The sequence below is a fragment of the Pseudonaja textilis genome, chromosome 1 (assembly GCF_049901715.1).
Source record: "Pseudonaja textilis isolate UNSWEBS1 chromosome 1, rPseTex1.2, whole genome shotgun sequence".
NCBI lineage: Eukaryota > Metazoa > Chordata > Lepidosauria > Squamata > Elapidae > Pseudonaja > Pseudonaja textilis.
Window position 1 is genome coordinate 141,923,030 of NC_141990.1, and position 25,998 is coordinate 141,949,027.

A 25,998-nucleotide genomic window follows, 5' to 3' on the forward strand; every position below is an offset into this window, starting at 1 on the left:
TAGAGGAACCAGCCATGTGACGTCAAGCTGAACTAAGTTTCTGCTGTCCAGTATGCATTGCCTGTCTCTGCCTCATCAAGAGCTTCAGATAGGACCCTTTACCAGTCCTCTTACTCAGTCACAGTCCTTTGCCAATGATAGTATTCACAGGTTAAATGATAAACGTGGTCTCGTTATGACTTGACGTGATCCATGAACCTGATCAACTCATTAAAGAAGCCATCGTTAAACAAACCACGACTTCGCTTGAAATGCGAACCATTTCTTTTGCAGATGGGGTAATGCTAAACCTGAAATAGTAAAGCCGTCTCGCCTCGCTCAAAGCCTTAACAATTGTGTACAAAAGTCGGTGGTTTCTATCTTCACTCTGCAAGTCCGCTGGGGTAAGCGATTGCGAGAGCTGTTTTTAAGGCAACCATTATTTATCACTTTTTTTTTTCCGTGAAGGCAGACACAGATTAAAAATGCATTTTTAAAAAAAAGAAAAGAAAAGAAAATTGCTTTACTATCTAAACTTGTACGGTCTGAACCCTTTTCTCAAAAGACAACACCGCCGTGCTCCACGGGGCTTCCTCCCAGCTTATTTGTATTTAGGAGAGCAGGCAGACGATTTCCGATAGCTGAGCTGTTGCTGTCGCATCTCTCCGTAAGCGTAGCCAAACTCCGCCGCTGGAGCACTCAACTCCCGCTCCTACTACAGCTAACAAGGGCAACAAAGCAGCAGGGACACCGCTTCCAGAAGCCGCCAAAACGTTCCAGTCCGCTCCTCCCTCCGGTTCAAGAAGAGGCAGCAAGGTCCTCCCCTCTATGGGCGGGAAAAGAGCCCTTGCCCGACGCGCTGGTCGCAATCGGGCCTTCACGCAATCGGTTCCAAATCGCGCAGCGTGGCGGCCGCCGCTTTCTCCCCTTTGGGGAGGGGAAGTAGGTGAGTCTTGTCGGAGGGAGCGACGCACCGGCCCTGGAAAAGCAAGCCAGGGCCTGCCGCAGCTTGGAGCGGAATTGGCGGGGGAGTCTCGAGCCCTTTATGCAAAGAAAGCCCAGGAGCGCCAAAGTTAGCGCCGGAAAGCGGAGAGTGGCCTCCCGTCGAGCGGGAAGCGTGACTCGGCACCTCGGAGAGTTGACGGGTTGGATCAAGTTGCGTGAAGGAGGGAAGAGCCTTCTCTCCCCACACTCGTGGGAAGGCCGGGAGTGGAGGCTTTCGCGGGGAGGCAGGACAAGCAGCAGTTTGATTTCGGGGATGGGTTGGGGAAGGGAAGGGAAGTCGGGCGTTTTGGGCGCCGAGCCCAAACTTAAGCGGTTTCTACGAGAAGGCGCCCCGGTGGCGCGGACGTTTTTACTAGCGCTGCCCAAAAGCGCTGTAATTTTTCGCGGTCAACGCAAGTTCTTTAAAAAAAAAAGGATGCTGAGTCTGCAAAGTATAGTTTGGCTGAGGGCCAGACCGTGCTAAACCACAATGTTTGTGTGGCTTTGGCCGGTACCCAGTTGTGCTTTATTGGACGACAATACGCGCGTCCAATAGTAATACGCGTCCAAAAGTTAGCGCAGCCCAGTAAGTACGCGCGTGCCAATCTCCTGGCCCCGTTCCTTTGCCATGTATTAATTCAGTGCATGTATTAATTCAGTTCATTCCGTTCGTCACTTCGAAGTAACCTCCGAGGAGCTCATACTGTATGGTATTTTTAGACCAAAGCGTCCAAGTCCTTTCTGATTTCTGTTCTTCCGGAGTAAAGCAAAAATACCTCTCCTGAGGAAAAAGAAAATCCATATTGAGAAATACCTTCAGTATCCTCATTAAATACTTAAAAATCATTGGTTTCGACGTGAATTCCACATCGTGCTACAGGAAAATGTGATAAATTATAAATTAGACAAGATCTGATTAGGTAGATCTGCAAACCCAAGGAGCTGGATTTCTTCAGTAAACTATGGTTAAGTTGATTGTGTGTTGTGTTAGACATTGACAGTGAGGGACTAGGAGAGTAAGATGGTAACATTTGGGAAATAACAACTGACCCAGGGATAAAGATCCTTGACAAGTGTTTGTTTTAAAGCTGGAACTGCAGCTTTAAGATTCAAATAAGATTGTGAAAGATTGAGGGCAATAGGAGAAGGGGGTGGCTGAGAATGAGGAAAAAAAACAGAATGAGAAAAAAACAGAATGAAGTGGCTGGATGGAGTCACTGAAGCAGAAGGCCTGAGCTTAAATGGGAGGATGGTAGAGGACAGGAAGGCCTGGAGGAATGTGGTCCATGGGGTGGAGGACATGACTTTGCAACTAACAACAACAAAAGATTAAGAAACAATAGCTTACATTACAGCACGTCCCTTCATTTTTGCTCTATCAATTGTTATTATCAGTATGTTTGGATTGTTGAGATATAGGACTGCTTATTTTGTGCTGTGTTACAAATAGATTAAAGTATCATCAGCCTCCTGCTCTTTATCTCCTTCTACAGTATTCATATTATGTGAACCTCAGCACCTTTGGTACCAAAAAACCATTGTACATTTGTTTCTTGTTAACTGGGTGCAGTTCATCCTTTTTCTTCAGCGCAGTAGTGCCTTCTGTGTTTCTTGATGCCCCAAAAAATGCACTAATCTTATTAGAAAAATAGGGCTTTGGATATGTCTGTTTGCAAATTTGTCAGAAATCATTTAACCCCTGCATACAGTGACATTTTTAGAAGCCATGGGTTTTCTGGACTTTAGTTGAGATACAGTACTGACATTTCTTTCATTGTCATGGTATCCTGTACCAGAAAACTGTATGGAGATCTGGTCACACTCCTGGGCTTCTCAGCAGCTTCTGATAATACTGATTAGAAACCAGATTAGAAGGGCAGAGTATAAATCAAATATCTTAAAAGTAGTTCCATGGATAGAATTTAGCTAGTGTGATTGATTGGTTTTGGCTACTTTATAACAAGATACTTGGACAGTTTGGCTTACCATATTTACTGAATAAACAAATCATGACTGCCTTGCACTGAAGTCCCTAGCTATGATTTAACAACATATCATTGGATAGGTTTACAAAATATGTTCAGTTATAAACCATTATTTTCAAAATAGGGTGGCTTAATTCACATATTCTAATTTAAAACCAAGAAACTTCATTATGGCTTTGCATGTTATAAGTACCTGAACAATGGACAGACAATATTGGCTTGGAAATTTAGGAATTATGGTGCCAGCGTAATTTGTTTCTATGTAATGTGACTTTAGGCCAGTTATTCTCTTTCAGTCTTGCCTATAGGGCTGATAATGCACATGTAAACATAAGAAAGGCCCATTGAAAGCTATGTTGTTTCTTAGAAAAATGTAGGATAAAGATGTTATAATAAATACATTAGAATTACTGAAACTTCATTACTGCTATTATTGCATTGTATTACTTACCTTCCCCCCATGGTTAACAAAGCAGTTTCTTCACTTTTATCTATCTGCTTATATATTCACACAGTATAATTATGTGAAGAAATATTTGCTCCTTTCAGATTTTTGTCCATCCTGCCAAAATTACTCTGAGAGCAGCATAAAATAATCTTTGAAGTCACAAAGAATCCAACAACAGTCTGTAGATTTATATAGGGATCAGGTTACTGCTAAAAAGCATTTGGATTTCTGGAGGGACATGGAAAATAGTAAAAAATGAACCTTGGGAGTTACATAGATGCTATTCAATTAGAAAGCAAACACTCTGTTCCACAATAAGAATCATATACCAACACGCTTATCAAACAGAGAAGATAATATGTATGATCTGGAGATGCTTTGCTGCCTCAGGAAAGGAATGACATACCATCACTGAAGGAATCTTGAATTTGGTTTTCTATCAGAATTTTATAGAATTTTTGTCTGTCAGCAAACAAAAATGTTGATCATGCAGCAGGACAATGATCCTGAACATGCAAGAGAACAAATGAAGAAAAGTAACTTCAGTGTTTTACAATGGCCAAGTTAAACTCCAGACCTGAACCTTATAGAAATGTTGTAGCAAGACCTGAATCACGCAGATCATGGTTGCAAAACCTCAAATGCTACAGAGTTCAAGTAACTGCAGTGAAGGAATAGGGCACCATTACCCATGGCGATGCGAGCAATAGACCATCAGTTATAAAAAGTAGGCTTGATTGCAGTTATTTCAGCTAAAGGACTTTACAAGCAGTTACTGAATCTAAGGAGGCAATTACTTGTTCATGCTAGAATATTACCTATTATACAACATTTGTTTATGAAATAAAAGATACAGTTGCACAACTTTGACGTTATTTATTTACTCAGGTTCCTATCATTAGGATAGGGCAGAAAATATTTGGCAATATAGGTAAATCAGCAAATCTAAAAGAGGGCAAATAATTTTTCACAGCATGTTAGCTATCATGACTGGCAGTCAACCACAGCCTTGTGGTACATACATTATGTGAAGCCATCAGAATTTATTACCTTTATTATATGTTTTAATAAAAAAAATTCCGTAATTGAACTATAAGCAGTATTCAGTTAGCAACTTTGCAGTTATAACAGTAATGAAAAAGTCACCAGTCACCACATTTATGATGTTCACAGGTCTGTAAGGTAAAAGAAAAGTGAAGTTCAATCATAAACACAATTGTGGTTTCACTTAGCAACCAAGTTGCTAGTCCAATTCTGCTGCTAAATGAGGACTACTGTATATGCACTATATAAAGAACTATTTTATTGCAATAGGCTAAATATGTACTTTTAATAAGCCAGCATGTATATACAGGTGAAACTTGAAAAGTTAGAATATCATGCAAAAGTTCATTTATTTCGTAATGCAACTTAAAAGGTGAAACTAATATATGAGATAGACTCATTACATGCAAAGCAAGGTAGGTCAAGCCATGATTTGTCATAATTGAGATGATTATGGCTTACAGCTCATGAAAATCCCAAATCCACAATCTCAAAATTAGAATATTACATGCAACCAATAAAACAAGGATTATACATAGAACAATATCGTACCTCTGAAAAGTATAAGCATGCATATGTACTCAGTACTTGGTTTGGGCGTCTTTTGCAGCAATTACTGCCTCAGTGCGACGTGGCATGGAAGCTATCAGCCTGTGGCACTGCTGAGGTGTTATGGAAGACCAGGATACTTCAATAGCGGCCTTCAGCTCTTCTGAATTGTTCTGTCTCATGTCTCATCTTTCTCTTGGCAATGCCAAGATTCTCTATGGGGTTCAGGTCAGGCGAGCTTGCTGGCCAGTCAAGCACAGTAATCCCACAGGCATTGAACCAGGTTTTCGTGCTTTTGGCAGTGTGGGCAGGTGCCAAGTCCTGCTGGAAAATGAACTCAGCATCCCCATAAAGCTTGTCTGCAGAAGGAAGCATGAAGTGCTCCAAAATCATCTGGTAGATGACTGTGTTGACCCTGGACTTAATGAAGCGCATTGGACCAACACCAGCAGATGACATGGCTCTCCAAATCAACACAGACTGTGGAAACTTCACACTGGACTTCAAGCATCTTGCAACACGTGCCTCTCCATTCTTCCTCCAGACTCTGGGCCCTTGGTTTCCAAATGAGATGCAAAAGTTGCTCTCACCAGAAAAGAGGACTTTGGACCACTGACCAACAGACCAGTTCTGTTTTTCTTTAGCCCAGGTAAGATGCTTGTGACGTTGTTGTTCAGGAGCAGCTTGACAAGAGGAATACGACATTTAAACCCATGTCCAGGATCCGTCTGTGTGTGGTGGCTCTTGATGCACTGACTCCAGCCTCAGTCCACTCCTTGTGAAAGTCCCCAACACTTTTGAATGGCCTTTTCCTGACAATCCTCTCCAGGCTGCGGTCATCCCTGCTGTTTGTGCACCTTTTTCTTCCACACTTTTCCCTTCCATATAACTTTCTATTAATGTGCTTTGATACAGCACTTTGGGAACTTCATTTGCAATTACCTTTTGAGGCTTTCCCTCCTTATAGAGGGTGTCAATGATGGTTTTCTGCACAACTGTCCGGTCAGCAGTCTTTCCCATGATTGTGATTCGTACTGAACCAGACTGAGAGCCCATTTAAAGGCTCAGGAACCCTTTGCAGGTGTTATGGCTTCATTAGCTGATTAGAGTGGGACACTTTGAGCCTAGAGTATTGAACCTTTTCACAATATTCTAATTTTCTGAGATTGTGGATTTGGGGTTTTCATGAGGTGTAAGCCATAATTATCACAATTATGACACATCACAGCTTGAACTACCTTGCTTTGCATGTAATGAGTCTATCTCATATATTAGTTTCACCTTCTAAGTTGCATTACTGAAATAAATGAACTTTTGCACAATATTCTAATTTTTCGAGTTTCACTTGTATATATATTTTTCTGAATGAACTATTGGTGTTCTAATAGGGGAAATTGGCGTGTCTCATAATTACAGCATGTCTGGAATCTTTGAAACAAAATTAACCATGGATATACAGTAGTTACGCTTGCATAGGTGAAGGCAGCATAGAATGAGAGAAAAAGAAAAAAGAAAAATCAACTGTTTCTTATTAAAAAAGAAGAAAAAATTATAAGTACAAATATAAGATATTTCAATCTTTGAAAAAGAAAGGAAAGGAAGCTTATATTTGTAAAATACAAACAGAACAGTATTGTTATTTGGAATAATAATTTACACGAATATCATCTATCACTATGCTAGTTTCCTTTAGTATTCTATTTTACTCCATTCTTTAATCTATATTTTATGAACTGGAATTTTAGCTGCATTGAAGGTGCCCTTTGAAGTACCGGGATGCCTCCCAACATTGGGCAATTTGACTTTTGTTGACAGTTTAAACTAGGGAAAGGGAGTCTGGTTCTTTGTATAGTTAGCAACCACCAGGGGCTGCCCTTTTACTCCAGAACAAATACAGGTAGTCCTCGACTTACGACCAAAATTGACACCAAAACTTCCTGTGTCTGAGTGAAACATTTGAGAAATTCAGTGAATTTTGCTCCATTTGCCAACCTTTCTTGCCACTATTGTTAGGTGAATCACTGCAGTTGTTAAGTTAGTTACACGATGGTTAAGTGGATCTGGCTGCCCCATTTGACTTTGCTTGCAGGAAGGTGTCAAAAGGCGACCACATGACTCTGGGACACTGCAACCATCATAAATATGAGTCAGTTGCCAAGCATCTGAATTTAGATCACAGATCCATGATTGTACAACCACTACAATGGTTATAGATATGAAAAAGGGTCATCACTCACTTTTTTTCAGTGCTATTGTAACTTCAGATGGTCAGTAAACGAACTCTTGTAAGTCGAGGACTACCTGCACTTTGTGAATTGGGAAGAAACTTGCCCACCTCCTGCCTAGGAATACTTAGGCATGTAACTAACTGGCTTATGTTTGGGAATTAGAAAAGTTGTTCTCTTTCATGATGGAAATACTTTGTTTTAACATTAGGGGGAAGAAAATGCAAGAACTTGACAAGATTGAAATCTTGAATCCAGAATGGTAGGTAGATGTTACTGGTTTGATAATTGCTTATTAATAAACCTAATAAGAACTCAATCATATGTTTCCGCTAATTTACTGTGTAAGGTATGGAGCTACTATTAGCATTGTATAGAGTAGAATAAAGGTTTAAGCAGATGCTTCAGTCTTCTGAAGCTTTTAGCTGCCACTAAGTTGGCTGTTTTGGAGGGCTTTTCAGAGTTAACTGCTTTCAGTTTTGGAGGAGGAAGATATTTTGATGGAAGAATTACTCTTTAGCCTAATGACAAGATATCAAAAATCAATAGCAAGGCTCATTAGAAGAAGATCAGGGTGGGATACTACAGATTCGCACCTATTCGCTAGAACCAGTTGTTAACATGCTAAGCAGTTCGGAGAACCGGTTGTTAGAAGAAATTACTGGCCTAATCCTGTAAGGAAGGCAGGAAGGAAACATTCTGGTGTTGCTTACAGAAACTGCCTCTCCGTTAACCCTTATTACATTCTTGGCAGGACTGGACTTCCTGTCTCAGGAACTTCTCTGGAGTTTTTTCCCCCTCCTTTGCTGGTACTTTGCTTGTGTGGAGTGACCATTCAGAGTTACAATGGCACTGAAAAAAGTGACTTATGACCATTTTTCACACTTATGACTGTTGCAGCATTCCTACAGTCATGAGAGGCCAGGTGAGGAGATGCGTGCCTTGATGTGAGTGATATTGAGTTGGCCACGCCCAACCAATAACATGACCACCAATCCATGTCCACCCAGTCACATGATCACCAAGCCACACCCACCACCTAAGCCACGCCCACAGAACCGGTTGTTAAAAATTTGAATTCCACCCCTGAAGAAGATACTTCATCCAGAATTGTAATTTAACACATTACATGATGGGATGAGTGTTCCAAATAACTACAGAAGAAAAATTAACTCCACAGAAATCAAAAGGAGTTGCCCAGATGCAAAGATTCTTGTAAACTTGTGAATACAGACGGAAGCCTCTCTTTTATTGTACAGTCCTAATCAAATAGTTGTATTCCAAAGAATTTATGATAGAAGTGTGAAAAGCATTTGATTCTAAAACAGCTGTTTCAAGTTCGGAGTAGGGTTGTTCCAGCCTTGGTGGCCGTCTTCCAGAATTATTTCCAGACATTATTCTGAGCTTGAAAAGATCCTGTTTTGGGCTTAGTATGCTATATCAGTTCCAAATGGAGCCATTTGAAGCTCAGAATACTTCTGGGGAGTTGGAACTATTCATTTCCAATTTAAGACATTTTAAATTCAAGACACTTTAGTCTGTCAACTTGATGCCATGCTAGTGCCTGTTTTCAGTCTAAGTCTTTATCTTTTCCCCTCCTAGTAGCACATAGTGGTAGCTTATCATGAGTATTTCCAAGCAGCAGAGTTCTGCACTGTGTGAATCTCTGAAAAAACTGCTGGAGTATCAGTGCATGTTTAAAAAAACAGGTGAGAGGGAGTGGAGGGTAGAATTCTATGTGTATTTGTTTTATATGCACAGAAGAGATAAAGTGTACAGAGGTTTTTGTGTCCCAGAAGCAATCAAGTTTTCTGTAGATACAGTAATATCCACTGAACAACCACATTTGGGATCAGTAAGTCTTGTCACTAAGAGAGACATCATGTGACTGCAATGGACCATCACTTCCCATTTGGTTGTTAAATGAGTCACACTACGTCATTAAGTGAGTTGTTGTGTAACCACAATTCACGATTTTACTGCCAGCTTTATTATTGATTATACTTGTCAGAAGCCACTTGTGAAGCTTGCAAATGGTAATCACATGACACTGCAATGGTCCTAAGTGCAGGAGCAGTTGTGTAATTACTTTTACAGTTAAGCAAGGATTAAGTACTTAAATCTAGAAAGAGGTAAGATTTTGAAATAGGTAAGAATTGAAATTTTTGAGGATTAGAAAACATGGTGATTGCATTGATAGCGTAAGGATTCCTTCTTGTTATGTTCTAACGTTGCTTTTAAAATTTAGATTGTTAGGCTGTTGTGTGCTAAACATGACTTGTCTAGCATTCCCCAATTTGGTGTCCTGTAAATTTCTGGGGCTTCAATGCTCACAATCTCATAATGCTGAAGACTGTATAAATTGACTTCTGATAGACTGTATTTAATCAGAATGGGAATGGCATCAGAATGAAAAAGGTTTCTTTAGGCAAGGTTTCTGTTTCTTGTATTTATTGTTCAGCTGACTTTTAAATGTTTTTTTCAGAGCAGTAGATTTCCTTTTCAGTGCTTTCTACAGTCCTGAGTGAACAGGTTGCTACAGCTGCAAGTGATATAATTTGTATTGGAGTAATTATTAACTCTTCTCCTCCATAATAAATTATTGAGTTATACTTGCCATTAAAGAATGGAGCTGCTCTTGGCTGAAGATTTGGGTAGAGAAGGTTTCATTTTAAAAAAAAAACAATTCTGCATATAAGAAAAGATAGATCATGTTTCCATCCCCTTGATAACTGCAACTATATTTTCTAGGAGAAGGAAATATTTTCTTGCTATTTCTTTGATTGTACATATGATAGCAAGCAAATTTAAGAGGATTCTCTTGCTTCATTGTGTCACACTGTTTTAATAAATGAAACTTCAATCTTTTTCAATCAGGATAATTGCTTCTTTATATGGTGTTATAGTGAGATGATAAGCTGTTAAGAAAGCTGTGGTAGATAGGCTGACAGCTTGAATGATTATCAGACACCCTACATCATATATTAGGAGACCAGAGACTGCCATATGCAGTGTCTTGGAGACAAATTAAAAATTAACATGAAATGACAGATCTTCTCAACATCCTTAGAAACACCACTTCGGTAAATAAGCAGTTCCAGCAATTAACACGATTATGTCCTTTTAAATAAGATGGAGATAGGGATCTCAAATTAACTGAGCAAGGCTTCCAGCCACGGTCTGTAATCCACAAAGAAGCACGATATCTTGCAGGAAACTTCCAGTAGGACTGTCCAGCTGATACAGCCAACATCCATTGCAGTCACTGGAGTAGAAAATGCTTAGCATTCACTGTATTATCAACTGGTAACAGCAGCCAGAGATTTGAAGTATGGTTCAAGTGTCAGGTAAGAAAGAGTGGGGTTGTTCAACAGGTAGCACTAACACACAGCACAGGCCACAAGTTACTTACTGGAGCTGAGAGTCTTCTGGGGTTCCATGCTGCCTAGCCTTTTGTCATTCCTTTCTTGGCGAAGGGCTGAATGGCAGTGGTGGTGCTGATTCCAATACTGTGAAGCCACATACGTATTTCAGACAAAAGTTTGAACTCTTTAACAGCTGTTGTTTTAGAAGCACCCCACTCAGAACATGGAAGAAGGTGAAGGCACTTCATTCCAGATCTATCAACAGTGGCAAATAACTTTTTTTTTTAACCCCAGTAGAAATATTTGTAATCCTGCAGTACTACAACCCACATGTTTTCTTAGCTTAATTTTAGTTCTCTATAAAAGAAATGCTGGTCTAACAAATGGCACACTAAACTAGACGACAGAGGGACAGTTGTGTGTGATGTAGAAGGTTCTGTTTGTCTTACTGGAGGAGGAGGAGGGGATTTTTATCTTCTCCTTTTTCTATATAACTCAGGGAAGTGAATATATATAATACTCCTGCCTCCTATTTTTCTCAAAACAATCCTGCGAGGTAAGTTGGGGGGGACAGGAGGAGAGAGAGGGGAGAGAGAGAGAGGCAGAGATGTGTTTTCATGATGCTAGATTGGCCTTTTCCAATGTGACTATTTCATGATTATCAGAACTGTATTTGGAATTGAGAAATTACTCCTTCGTGGTTGGATTGATCTGGAATTGTCTTATTAAACTAAGGGCTATTAAAAATATAGTACACATGGACGCATTCTGAAATGTTTTAATAGTTCTGTGAAAAGCAAATTTATCAAACATAACCTGTAGGCTATGTTTAATTTAAACAATACATTTTATGTGAGCTTTCCATCTTACTTTGCAGGATTTGCCAACCCAAAACTGATGACAGAATTCAGAATGGTACAAAGCAGAATAATTATGATGATTGTGTTGATAACCTTTTTGAAGAAGCTCAGAAAATTGGGGCCGTATGCTCAGAGCAGGCTAAGGTAAATGGGTGCGGGGTGTGAAGCAGTGGTGGTATTCAAATAAAGTTGCCACCGGTTCAGTGGGCGTGGCTTGGTGGCCGCGCTTTGCGCGCATGCACACACTTTGCATGCACGCGCACGCCAAACACGCACTTTGCGCAGGCGCAGAGGCGTTCTAACTTGCCTCCAGCAAGCCTGCACAATGTTGGTCGCTGCAGCAGCTGCCGAATAGTAGCTGCGCTTTGAATTCTGGCCATGAAAGTGAGTGTGGGAGCCTGGGCAGGCGGGTGGGCCAACCACAGAGCAGCAAAGAGAACCGGTTCGGTCTCCACTGCTCATTGCCACTACCGGCTCTCCAGAACCAGGCAGAACCCGCCGAATACCACCATTGGTTTGAAGACATGGTAGTTATTTAAAAATCATAGCAGTTTTTATTTAGGCAGTAGCATTTCCCCCTGAAATCAACTAACAGTCAAAAAAGAAAGGAACATGAAGTAGGAAAAAAAAAAAGATAAAGAGGAAAAAGTTAAGCTGAGGTGTGCACAGCAAAGATTTTGCCAAGTAAAAGGCTGAAATATACTGCAGCTTGGACTTTTGTGCTGTTTGGATTCTGACTTGGGTCAGATTATGATTAAATAGCTGGTGTTCAGAATGTTTGCGAACAAGTGCTTCTCCTCCATGCTGCATCAAGAGCCCAGGATGGGTTGACTCCTTCCTATGATGTCATTTAGCTGAGTCTGTACTAAGATATAAAAGCCAGCCCCCGGGAGAGACCTCAGCTTTTGACTCAGCTCCTTTCAGTCAGTAGCTGTGTCTCTGAAAGCGTTCTGTTAGACAGCACTCACCAGCGATCTTCAGTACCTTTTTTCCTTGCTTCAAGCGGCTCCCAGGGCAGCTGCTCTTCCAGGAGAGCAGGACTCTCCTGCAGCGTTGGGAGCAGCGTTGCCAGAGTGCTGTTCAGGCAAGATGGGCAGCTTCTGTAGACCTCCCCCATGCCTACGGATTGAGCAGCCTAAAACAGCGATCGGCAAACTGATAACAGCATCAGCCAGCTGATTGTGTGGCCAGAGGCTGCCCTTTCCCTTGCTGACTTCGCTCGGGGCTCTTCGATCTCGGAGCCTGTTTCCCATAGTCAGTGGCCATCTTGGATTGAAGCCTTCCACCACGAGGTGAGCGGCCATATTGTAAGCCCAGGGGCCATTTATACCCTAAGGGGCTTAATAGAAAAATTTACAAACAGTTTCTTTCCATCGCAAGAGCCTTTTATTCTACAATGGAGCAAGATAAGGGTCAGGCAGAGCTTTCCCCTGCAGCGGAGCAGTCTCTTAAGCCCAATGAGAGAAAAAGATGTAGGCAACGCACCCAATTGGTCCAGAGGGAGGTGGCTGCTAAAATCAGAGCTAAGGCTCTAGACCCTAAGAAGGCAACTCAGGCTGAGGGCAGAAAAGCGCAGACATGCAGCCCTAGAGAGGCAGTTCAACAAAACTATTCAACAGAAGGGAGTGTAATTATAGCAGGTTTCAGGTGATACCCGTGGGCCCAGCCAAGCCCTCCCAGGGGAGGAGAAGTTATCTTGAGCCTTTCCATCCTCCATCCTGATCTCCTGAGGCTTTGGCAGTACAATATGATCCTCAGGATCTAAGCAGATCTGGGCCTTATTTCCAATAGGCTTCTGTGCCCTATGCTCCACCCACTCCCTCCAGGCCTTGAACCTCTTCTCAATCTAGGCCTGAAGCCAGCTTCACTCCCACAGCAGCAGGCCTTCAGCCTTCTGCCTCTACCTTTGAGCATAAACCAGGGAATATCCAAGATGTTGTCTCATTGGCCATTAGGCAGGGATTGGCTGAAGGCTTCAAGCAAATTCTTCGATCTCTGGAAAGGGTTCAGGCCCTTCTCCCTTCTCAATCTATAAGTTCCCTGCCTCATCACCCTGATTCAGGGCGAGACCTTTGACCAAAATCTTTCAGAGGAAGAGGACTCTCGCCCAGAGCAGACATCCTCTGCATTGGTCTTCAATCCTCTTCAGGCCATTACTCAGCAAGGCCTTGGTCACTGCCAAGCTGTTGCCAGAGGAAGTGGCTCCCGAGCCACAAGGAAATCCCTCTAGCCAGGGAGACACGCTGTTCTCCAAGCCTGTAGTGCATGCAGGGGTTTTGTCTTCTCCCACTTTGCTCCTGGACGTGGTCAAGGAACAGTGCGCTTCCCCTTCGGCAGGTCCTCGGCCATCTTCTCTGGATAAGCGTTTCTACAACGTCAGCGCAGCCCTGGACAATGCCCTGGCATTCTGTGGACATTCTGGCTCTGCATGAGCTGTTCGGCCTTCAACAGCAGCATCCTTTTTTCACGAGGGTATCCATACGGTGGCTACACCAACTCCAGAATAGATTGCCTACATCTGACCTTCGGTCTCACCAAGACCTTAATAAGATTATCGCAGCAGCGGAATTCACTGCAGATGCCACTCTCAATTCCGCCAAATTTGCATCTAGGGGCATGGCATCTCCAGTAGCAGCAAGAAGACTGTTATGGCTCAGAAATTGGCAGGCGGAGTCACACCGTAAATGGAAGCTGGCTTCAGTTCTATTCGCGGGTGATAAGCTTTTTGGCGATGCTCTGGAACCTTATCTCATCGAAACCAGAGATAAACATAAAATTCTCTCTTCCTCTGGGAAGAGAGACAACTATCGCCCTGCTCCTTATCGCCCTCCTGCTTTTCGAGCGGAGACCTCATCCCGCTTTCCCCAGTCTCAGAGGCCATACTCCCCAACACCAAGACCAACGTGCGGAAGCATCTGGCAGGCAACAACCTTCTACTGGTAAACGGCCCTTTCGGGGGGGTGGAGCTCATTCCTTCCGTCGCTCTAAGTAATCCCTCGTTCTCCCCACCCATCGGAGGTCACCTAGCCTTCTTTGCCTCCAAATGGGAGGAGTCAACGATGGATGCGTGCGTGCTCTGCACTATTAGGTCAGGGTTACAATTGGACTTTCTAATGCCAACCCAAAAGGGGGGCGAAAAAAAGAAAAAAAAATATTTTTTTTGAGCTGGCCTGTTTCTCGGGACATTTCAAGGCAAGACCTCATGAAACAGGCCATTCAACACCTTCTTGAAATCCGAGCTATTCAACCTGTTCCCCCCTCTCAGCGGGGATGTCGGCTTTACTCTCGCCTTTTCATTGTTCCCAAAGCCTCAGGGGGTTGGCAAACCATCCTGATTCTAAAAATTCTCAACCAATTTGTAAAATATAGACAAATTAAAATGCAGACTCTGCATTCTATTTTAGAGAACGTTCGGGAGGGCGATCTCCTCTCTTCCATTGATCTCATGGAGGCTTCCTCTACATCCCCTTTTGGCCTCATCATCGCCAGTTTCTCCGTTATCAGAATACCCATTACCAATATCAAGCACTTCCCTTCGGCCTCTCATCGGCTTCAGGGGTCTTCACGAAGGTTCTGGCAGCATTGATGGCATCTCTGCGTTCTGCTACTGGGACGACATTTTGATTCTGTCCTCCTCCATCCATGCAGCCCATCGGGATCTGCAGATTACCCTGTCATATCTCAAGAGCCACGGATTTTTCCACTCCTGTCCTCCAATAGTTCCTGCTTCCCTACCAACAAACAGGAACCAGCCTCTCATCCATCAAGGTTCCGCTCCCGCCACAAATCCGGAGATCTCCCAATTGGTGGTGTTCCCCGTTAATCTGGAAGAGACTCCCTTTCAGGGTCCCAGACAGGCTAGTGATAACCACCTATGCCAGCCTCCTGGCTTGGGGGTCCCATGTGCGTGGCCAGATAGCTCAGGACCTTGGTCCAGGTCAGAGCTGGCCCTTCCCATAAATTGGCTAAAGCTCAGAGCCATTTTTCTAGCTCTCAAGCATTTCAGGCACTCAGTGACCGGCTCTCATGTTCTAGTCCTTATGGACAACATGGCTGCCATAGCTCATGTCAGCCGGCACGGGGGGACGAGATCCAGAGCCCTCATGGGAGAGGCGCTACGGTTGGTGTTATGGGCAGAGAAACACCTGTTGTCAATCTTGGCGGACCACTTCTCCAGGATCGACAACTCCCAGGCCGACTGGCTCAGCAGTAGCCTAGTCGACCAGGCAGAATGGTCCATTCCCCCGTCTCTATTCAGGGACCTTTCCCTCAGATTTGGAACACCGGAGGTGGATCTTTTCTCCACTCCTCAAATCGCCCAGGTCACCAGATTCTTCACCAGGTTTCCTTGCCAGGGAGCGGAGGGGACCAATGATCTTCGGTGCAGATGGCCCAAGGGTCTCCTCTATGCCTTTCCCCCACTTCCCATCATTCCGGCAGTAATTCGGAAGATGTTGGAGGAACAAGTGGAGCTCTTCCTCCTGACACCCTATTGGCCAAGGACGCCCTGGTTTCCGGACCTGGTCAACCTATCGGGGGCTTCTCCTTGGAGGATCCCAGCCCATCTAAACCTCCCTTTATCAAGGGACCCGGAGCCCCTGTGGCTCAAGCTGACCATGTGGCACTTGGGCGGCAGCAGCTAGGGGTGGCTGAACTTCCTGAAAGGGTCATCATCACTATCCTGGCATCTTGCAAACCTTCTACAAGGTGCATCTATGATGCTACCTGGAAGGCCCTTCCCTAGGGTTCCTTAGGGAGGGTCTCTTTCCTGCTTCAGCCCAGTTGGCAGAGGTTCTTAGATTCCTTCAGCATGATCTGTAGAAAGGTTTGGCCCCCAACACCTTACGCAGGCAGGTTGAGGCCCTGTCCTCAGTTCTTTCATGGGGTTCGCTTCCTTTCTTATCCCATCACCCTTCAGTCAGGAGGTTTTTGAAAGGGGCTTCCAACCTGCATCCCCAGTGGTTCACAGGTATCCTTCCTGGGATCTTCATGAGGTCCTTAATGCCCTTACGAAGCCCCCCTTTTAACCCCTTAGAACATTGTCTCTCCATTTCCTGACTCTGAAGGTAATGTTCCCCATTTCCATCACTTCAGCCAGGCGGGTATCCGAGCTCGCTGCTCTTTCCATCAGACAGGACCTTTGTTCCTTTCACGATGATAGGGTTGTCCTCAGTCTGGGCCCCTCATTTCTTCCAAAGGTTAACACCTGTTCCACAGGTTCCAGGACATTATGTTGTCTGGCTTCTGCTCCCTCTCGCACCATGACTTAGAGCAGCAGTGGCACACGCTAGATGTAAGAAGGGCTCTTAGAATATACATTAAGCGCACTTCCTTTTTCAGGAAGTCAGAAGCCATGTTTGTTTCCTTTTCCCTTCTCAATTGGGGCACAAGGCCTCTTCTCCTACTATTAGCAGGTGGGTCAGATCTTGCATTGAACAGGCCTACAAAGCTGCGGGCCTTCCGGTTCCCCGAGGTCTAACAGTGCACTCTACTAGAAACGCGGCCACTTCAGCTGCCTGGGCGACCCAAGCATCCTTGGAGGAGATCTGTCATATGGCCACGTGGATATCTCCGTCTCCTTTCATCAGATACTACCGTCTGGATGCCTTTGCCTCGGCGACTGCAGCCTTCGGCAGACGGGTGCTTCAACGAGTGGTTCCACAGTCAGTGTGATGAGCCAGACAAGGACCCGCCCATGGACATGCAAGCTTTGGTATGTCCCATCCTGGGCTCTCGATGCAGCATGGAGGAGAATGGGAGTGGGTAGAAGTTATAGTGAACGCCCTTTCTATCTATGCTACAAGAGAGCCCAGCCCCTCCCTTGATTCATCCGGAGAGGGTAAGTCATATTTCTGTATTCATTTGTGCTTTCAGAGACACCTTTCAGTCTGTCAAGTATCTTCGCCAAAGCTGGGGTCTCCTCCAGGGGCTGAGTACAGACTCAGCTATGACGTCATAGGAAGGAGTCAACCCATCCTGGGCTCTCTCGCAGCATAGATAGAAAGGGCGTTCGGGGTAACTTCTACCAACGCCCAATCTAGAGATGACAATGAGGAATTATCTTATTGTTCTACTACCAAAGATGAAAGTAGCAAGAATTAATGCAAAAACTACAAGGGGGTTCATTTGGTCAGTGTCCCTGGAAAAGCTATTTGCCAGAATTCTGATTGCAACATTTGGGAAGTACAGTGAAGCCAGAGCGTGTGCAGATCAGATGAGTGTTCTTGATGTCATTAAGCGTCATTGCGCTTGAATGTGGAAAAGAAAGCTACTGTGTGCCTGTTGAGTTAGGAAAGTATGGGATGAAATGAATACTATAGGCTTGAATTAAGGAATGTCTTGCCTATTTATGTAATGAAAGGATGATTGGTGAAGGCAGTAAGAGTGGCATATGATGGAAGTCAAGTATGTGTGAGCATACATAGAAAGTTTAGTGAACAGCTCAACACTGAGCAGAAGGTAAGACAAAAACATGTGGTGGTTGAAGTGTGTGTGTGAGAGGTGTGTGTGTTGTAATGGTGTGAATATGTTTTATGCATAATGTCATATTCTTGACTGAGAATCCTGAATGATTTACTGTGGCTGCTAGACCATATGATGCAGTCAGCACTGTGACTTTAGAAATAAATGTATTGATGTAGTTGCATTACAAGAAAAAAAAGCAGAAAAAAAACCAACAGGCAGGTTAATTTGTGTAGTACAGTCGAATGAATGAGTTAGAGACATTTTAAGAGAAAGGTAAATCTCACTTAACAACTTTTTGAATTAACAGCAGCCTCAGAAAGGTTCCTTCCAGCCATCATAAAACATTGTACCACGACTGCTATCATCCAGCGGTCACCTGATTGCAGTCTGTGCTCTTGGCAATCCATTTGCGCTTACAACCAGTTGCCAAGTGCCCCACACAATCACACGACTGCCCTTTGTAATTTCCTTGCGGGCTTCCCCAGAAAGTCCCATGTTTTTTCTGGGATTTCGTAAGGGGGGGATTTTCAAACCCTGAGCAGAGAGGGACACAGGTATGCGGCCAGTGCTAGGCGTCTCCTAACCCCCCACCCTCTCGGGCACCCTGCATTCCTTACCTGGGATTCTGTTTGCTTAGCAGTCTGCAAGTTCACTTAACAACGGCATCCAGTAGTGCTGAGGTTGTAGTCGTTGAGCAAAGCTTGACGTCTCACTTGAATGAGCACTGTGCTCAATGACTGAGATTCAGGTCCCTATTGTGGCCATTAAAGAGACAACTACATGTAAATAAATGCTGGTAGAAAAATAGCGAGTAGTATATGGTCTGTTGCAAGGAGCTAATGCTTTGTTTGAAGAAGAGAAAATGTGTAAAAGATTGCAGATAGTCCTCAACTTACAATCACTCATTTAGTGACCATTCAGAGTTGCCGCGGAACTGAAAAAAAAGGGACTTGCAACCATTTTTCAACACTCACAACCAATGCAGCATCCCTGGGATCACGTGATCAAAATTCAGACTCATATTTATGTGATCACCTTTTGCTAATTTCTGACAAGCCAAGTCAATGGGGAAGCCAAATTCACTCTACAACCATGTTAACTAACCCAACTGCAGTAAGTCTCTTAACAACTGTGGCAAGAAAGGTTGTAAAATGGGGCAAAACACACTTTTAGTAAGTGTCTTGCTTTGCAATGGAATACTTTGGACTCAGTTGTGGTTGTAAGTCGAGGTCTACCTGTACTTCCACCCACTATATTATTTGGTGAAGTTAGAATGAGACATGTCAAGAGGAACTGAAGAGTAAGTTGAATGCAGCCAAACTAGGTTATTCCTGAAAGACCTGTGGTAAAACAGGAGAATGACTCAAGAACAAATAAGCGAGGAAGGAAAATGCATTAAATACAAAAGTGTTTGTCCATGAAAAAATAAATACATGAAGAAAGGGTGAATGGGTTAAGGGGGAGCAGAGGCCATAAGTCACAGTTGGATGAAGTTGATAAGCTAGTGGCCAAGAGTCACCTTATTGGTGAGAGGGCAGCCTACACATTTAATAAATAAATAAGCAGAAAGCTGTGAGTGAAGTACAGGACATGGTTAGAAGGAAGGAAAATTTACAAGCCTCAAAAGGCATAAGTGGAAGATGTTGGTCTGTACAGGCATTTTGGACTGATCTTCGTGAAGTTGTACTACTCATGTTTATACTACTATAAGTTTATTGCATAAATGGTGTGGCTCAGCTCTTGATATAACTATAATTTGTGTTTTCATTTTACAGGCCGATACAATTATTACATTATGGAAAAACGGGTTTACAGTAAATGATGGTGAACTCCGAAGTTACACAGATGTTGCCAACCAGCGCTTCTTGGATTCCATTAAAAAGGGGCAAGTCAGCTTTGTATTAATGGGGTTGGCACGTTACACTCTGTAGTGAGTTGCCCAGTTTAGGCAAAATTTTGGATGCACTGTCTACTCAAAACAGTGCATCAATCAAAACTTATTTTTTTAATGGTACCCCTCTTTGAGATATTTGAAAGGCAAACAAATAAAATGGCATTTTATGTCTATTTGTAATATATTTGCTGAATAGCTGGGCTGTTTCAATGGCCAAAGTATGATGACATTTAAATGCAAAAATGGTCTTGTGGTATATAGGAATGCTTCATTCTTGTACAGTGTATGAAAAAAATGGGGAGAAAAACCTGACAACAAAATGTTGGACTGTGACATACAGGTAGTCCTTGACTTATGACTGCAGTTGAGCCGCAAAATTTCCATCGCTAAGCAAAACAGTTGTTAAGTGAATTTTGCTCCTTTTTACGGCCTTCCTTGCCATGTCTGTTAAGTGAGTCATTGCAGTTGTTAAATTAGTAACCCAGTTGTTAAGTGAATCTGGCTTCCCCATTGACCTTGCTCGTCAGAAGATCGCAAAAGTTGATCACATGACCCCGGGACACTGCAACTGTCATAAGTACGTACCAGTTGTCAAGCATCTAAATTTTGATCACATGGCCATGAGGATGTTGCAGTGGTTGTGTGAAAATCATGTCACTTTTTTCAGCACCATTGTAACTTCTACCCAATGACTAAACGAATGGCTGTAAGTTGCAGACCGCCCTGTCCTGGTTTTAAGTAATCCAAACCATAGTCTGTGTTTCCAGTGAAAGTATAGAAATGGTCTGTATTTCTCTTAGGGAGCTGCCTTTCGAGTTGCAGAAGATCTGTGACAAAGAAGAGGTGGATGTGAAGGTGGATGATAAGAAGGATGAGTTATATACGTCACCGAAGGCAGTATTTCATCCTTTCTCTGGAGCAGGGTATCGATTGGGAAGGTGAGCAGCTTCATGTAATTGAAACTGGGTTGTGAAATGAATGGAAGGGATTGCTTTCTTTCATTCTTCTTGATGCTTCAATCCTATGCCTATATTGAGTAAATCCCAAGAATGTGTAATGTGAATAAGATGGCGCCTGCATTTCTAGATTTTGAAGAAGGCTTCTATACGTAGTTCTCATCTTAAAACCACAATAGGGACCAGAATAGACACACAGACATTAACATCATCTATAGACTATATGCAAAAGAGACAATCAACCAGCCCAAAAGGGAACAAAAAACCTTCCAGCACCTCTCCATCAATAATCAGCACCCGGATCAGCATAGATTAATTCCAAGGTTAACTTTAGATCAACAATCAAGTAAGCAACACCCCAATCAAGAAACTGCCAAAGAACCATCAGTCTTATTTTCGGGAAAACACAGTAGTAAGCTATATAGCTTATAAATAAGAAATTATCTAGAATGAAGTGCCATTATAATCTCATATGATTAAAACTTTTATTTTTCAGTGCTACACCTAGAATAATTTCCAAAGTCAAAAAAAACGTTGAAGAAACTGAAAAGAGAAAACCGACAGTAGTGCTAAATAATTCAGAACCTATCACTAGAATCCAGATTTGGTTAGCAGATGGAGCACGGATAGTACAAAACTTCAATAGTTCTCATAGGTAAGAACAGATCACGTTAACAGAATTCATTTTGGACATTATACTGTGCAGTTTACAGGATGTTTACTTCCTTTCAAGACAAATTACAGCCCACCAAGCTTTTCCTAAGAATGTTTACTCAGAAATGAAATTCTATTGCAACCATTGGGGCATACTTCTAAGAAAGTATTAGATTACAGCCAAAGTGCCTTTAAAACATTGTTTTGAATACTGAGCCATGAAATACGTTAACTTTTCAACATGGATAAAACCTAGATAAATATGTTAAAGTATACACAAAAATGATAGTGTATTTTTTTAAATCCAAAAAAGAAAACACCTTGTTAAGCAAAGTGACAGAACAGAAATGAGCCTCAGTGCACGCTGCATTCATTTTCCACAGGCTTCATACCGAATCAAAGCATCAGAACTTTGGGGAAATCTTACATCAGAATGATTGCTGTGGCAAGATTTTTATGTTAGGTTTAGTTTGCTTAGCCTTTGTTGAATAAGCCACAGCTGCAATCCAAATTACTGTAAGGTAAAACTGTTTTGATTTGTTAATAAAAGTTGTGCTTCTGCTTTTTCATGCTGGAATCTGACTGGATTTGATCCAGTATTGCAAAACGTGAATAGTTTTAAACTGTGTTTTTCTGGATGGATAGAAATACATGGCATGTGGAAGGAAGTTGCATTACTCCAGACTGATGATTTTTCTCTAAGGTGTTAGTGCATTGTTTCCCAATCACGGCAGTTTTGAGGCATGTTGACACTTCAATTCCTAGAATTATCATCAATGGATGTGCTGGCTGTAGAATTCTGGAGGTTGAAGTCCACATATCTCAAAATTGCCATGATTGGAAAACCAGTGAGTGAACTGACTCTCTGGCTAAAGAACAGTCTATCCTTTGGTTTTTCCAAACATGTTGTCTTCCATATACAGGACACTAAAGCTTCTGCATAGAAAAACAACAGATACAGAACAACGGGCTAGGGAAGGCTATCCTCCCCCTTTTAATATCTACAGAAAAACTGTTCTTCTTATCAATGACTAACCATATGGTTCGGATTCAGCGGTCTTCTAGGGAAGATTAACAATTCATTTGGATATGCAATGCGATATAGCAATAGCACTTAGATCTATATACCACTTTACAGTGTTTTTACAGCCCTCTAAGCGATTTACAGAGTCAGCCTATATTGGCCCCAGCAATCTGGGTCCTCATTTTACCGACCTTAGAAGGATGGAAGGCTGAGTCCATCTTGCTTATAGCCATTCTGTTTGAGGTTAGAGCACCTCCTTTCATTGTATTGCAGTCAGAAAAAACTGACCAGATTTTTTCTTACATCACCATAATGTTTTCATACATAACATAACATACCATGAAAGACATTAATTTGGGAAGAACTGTTTTTCTAATGAGCAGCTTAAAATGTGTAATGACAAAAGTACTTCAAAGTGCTGGCTGTAGGAGAACTTAGAACAGTGGTGGCTAACATTTTTGGGCTCCTGTGCCAAAAATTGCATGTACTTGCGCACTCGCACTTGCGTGCCAGTACCCTGAAGGCAATGCATGCCCCCACGCCCCCTATGCATGTGTGTGTAATCCCCACCCACGCACCCATGCCGCCCCTTACCTGCACTGTGCCTCACAGCTGATTTTCGGCCAGTTTGAGGGCTTTTTTGGCCTCCCAAAGGCTTGAGGAAGGTTTCTGCAGACTTTGCAGGCCAAAAACTAGTTTCATCACTTCCGGTATTTTCGGAAAAACAGGAAGTGATGAAACGGAGCTAGGTTTTAGCCTGCAGAAGCCTTCCTCAAGCCTTTGGGAGGCCGAAAAAGGCCTCAAACCAGCTGAAAATCAGCTGTGAGGTGCGTGCATGCCGAGTGAGGTAAGTTTGCCTGCAGCTCACGTGCTGGCACAAATGGCGCTGCGTGCCACCTGTGGCACGTGTGCCATAGGTTCGCCATCACAGACTTAGAATATGCCTGTGTGGTGTTGGTGAAGGTCCTGATTTGCTCAAAATCAGTTTCTTCTAATTGCCATGACCCCATGAAATGTGTACTTTAAAATTTTGATTTAAAATATCAGGCTTTAATTTTTGTTCCTTTCCATTTTAGAATAAGCCATGTCAGAGACTTCATAATTGACTACCAAAGACATCGAGGAAGAAGACCTTTCACACTGACTACTTCACTTCCTTTTCAAGAGTTGTTGAACGAATCTCTCACCCTAGAGGAAGCTAACTTAAAAAACGCTGTTGTTGTGCAAAGACTTAAAAATAATACTGAGCCTTTCCGAAGTTTCTCTTCCTAGCATTCTCTACCTAAAAGAAAGAACAGTTGCAGGAAAGATCTTGGAAAAGTGGAAGACAATAACTACACAATATGTCCCCAGTTGCGATTCTTTTAATGTAGAACATCCGACTGATTGATTGAGTGATTTTAGCTGAATCACCTCCACTTAGGAATAGCAGTAATTCCTGGGTTTCAGTTGGGCTTTGAAAAGACATGCAATGTACTGCACGCTGAACTAAAGCTACCCCAAATATTTTTTCTGTGTTGTTTGTTTGTTTTAAATAGCCTGGCAGAAAGTAATAGAGCCAATCCTACTGAGCTAGGCATTCTGTCACCAGGAAAGGAACATATAGGGAAAATCTTGAACATTTCTGTAAAATTGAAGTTGAAAAAAATTTGAAAGCACAATTTGACTTCATCTTTGCTTACTTTTTATGTGTTATAATACGATATATTTTATTCTATCAATGCTATTGATAATATTGACATAATATGTAAATTAATATATAAATTTTGTTTGTACAGCAAAACATAGGTACAGTTTTTAAGTGGAGTGGCTGTTTCTTTTGTCTCCCAATTTATATTTTAGGATATCAGAGGAGCAAATGACAGCATCATGTCACAAGCTCTTTCATATGTATACACACACACACACACACACACACACACGTATGAAAGGGTCAGAGCTTACGATGTCCTGGTTTTACTATTTTGACAAGTGTATCCTAGGGACATTTGACTGTACATGTGGGAATAATTCCACATGTAATAATTCCATTTTAATTGTATTGGCATACCTATGGATAGACCTAAATTTCAGTTGCATTTTATGCCATTAAAAAAAGAGATATACATTATCTGTAGTCCTGAATGATTTATTTTGAACTCAGCTCCACTGCTTTACTTCTGAGGAATGTTTCGGTTGTTAACTTTCAGACTGAAGCACTGAATAAAGAGTCTGCCTACTACAGTATATGAGAAATAACGTTCGGCTTTAAAAGGCAAGCCTTCTGCCTGTGGATTTCTAAATAGAAGCAAGCTTTGAGAACACGTTTCAAGCAACCATTAAGAAATGAAGCAGATTTAAGTGCAGTATGAGAACTACATGTTTGAATTGATTCAAAGGCAGATGGTTTAACATATAAAATGCATAGCTTTCATCATAAAAAATGTCTTGGCAGATGGCAGTTCTGGATAGTCTCATCTGGACGTAGAAGCTAAGCAAGATCAGCTTGGTTGTAACGTGAATGGGAAGCTGCCAGGGAATCCCAAAGGTGTAGAGCAGGCACTAAATTTAAGAAACAAAATCCCATAGGGAAGAAGCAAACCAGTTCTGTACTGTTGCCAAAATTCTGCAAAGACATTTCTATGAAATTTCCAGCTCAAGTAGTAATTTGTCATTTAAAAAGTCCGAAATCATTAGAAATACCTTTTATCGTGTTGGTTTGATGTGTTGGGCTTTATCAAGTGGAACCGTATTATTGAGTCATCCTATCTGCAAGATTATTCTAATTCATTCATTTATTAAACCTAACATTTTAAAAATGCTGGATACGAAAGAAAGAATAATGATCCCTTCAAAAATTATAATCTGGCCTCATATCCAAAGGAAAAGGGGATAAGAAGGAAATTGGGCAGAATCCTAATATTTCATAGCTGTTGATTGAGAGAAATGGCCAGGAGGAGGAGGAGGCGGCAAGTCACAATTGGGCCAACCTGCACAGGAGAGTCCACCTTGCCTTCTGTGGATAATTCAAACATGGATATTCTAAAATGTCCTGCTCTTGATCACCTGACAAGGTCACTTTCAGGAACAATAAAAACAACTATATGGAACTTAAACATGGATTCTGCCACATTAGACAGAACTAGAACTGAATAAATAAGTCCGCCCCTGCTATCATGTTCAATTTTTTTTTATTAAATTAAGGAATATAAGCGAGCTTTGCAGCTGGGACATTTTTTTCTTTGATGATCCATCTCAGCAATAAGGCTTCCTTTCTCCCTCTGTGCTGCAGCAAAAGCAACAAACAAATTATTCCCTAATACTTGGTGTTTTTTTTTAATACATCAGAAATGGGATTTTGCCATCAGGATGTGTTAACGTGGCCTTATTTGTGAATTCCATTGTTGAGCAAAAGTTGCTTTCTTTTGCATGGCTGGATATGCATCCAATTTAATTTTTTCTCCCTTATTGTGGTATGTGAACCAAGGCCTTTTAGCTTATGAACTTTGGCTTGTAATTTAAGAATGATGTGTGAACCCAGCCAGTTATGGCTAACTTATTAACTAATTGAATAAAACTTAGCCTAG

At 42.2% G+C, this 25,998-nt stretch overlaps 1 protein-coding gene across 4 annotated transcripts; it reads left to right on the plus strand.

The window, feature by feature from the left end:
* Positions 1-854: 854 nt before the first annotated feature.
* UBXN2A (UBX domain protein 2A) lies at positions 855-24,542 on the plus strand. 4 transcript variants are annotated; one of them, XM_087918001.1, is made up of 8 exons: positions 855-925; positions 5,292-5,638; positions 7,426-7,476; positions 11,457-11,583; positions 19,680-19,793; positions 20,603-20,736; positions 21,251-21,409; positions 23,509-24,542. In XM_087918001.1, exons 3-8 carry the CDS (start codon positions 7,436-7,438, stop codon positions 23,702-23,704), a joined length of 771 nt encoding a protein of 256 aa, XP_087774127.1. In that variant the 5' UTR covers positions 855-925; positions 5,292-5,638; positions 7,426-7,435; the 3' UTR covers positions 23,705-24,542. The 4 variants fall into 4 exon arrangements, with proteins under 4 accessions (XP_087774127.1, XP_087774115.1, XP_087774121.1 ...); XM_087917989.1 differs by lacking the exon at positions 5,292-5,638 and having other exon boundaries at positions 855-1,134; XM_087917995.1 differs by lacking the exon at positions 5,292-5,638.
* The last annotated feature ends 1,456 nt before the right edge of the window (positions 24,543-25,998 follow it).

Bases quoted from the DNA above. Each gene is read 5' to 3' on its own strand.
- UBXN2A (XM_087917989.1), top strand. From the start codon at position 1,025: ATGCAAAGAAAGCCCAGGAGCGCCAAAGTTAGCGCCGGAAAGCGGAGA. The intron at 20,737-21,250 runs GTGAGCAGCTTC...TTTATTTTTCAG, and splicing joins GCAGGGTATCGATTGGGAAG to TGCTACACCTAGAATAATTT. The intron at 21,410-23,508 runs GTAAGAACAGAT...TTTCCATTTTAG, and splicing joins AACTTCAATAGTTCTCATAG to AATAAGCCATGTCAGAGACT.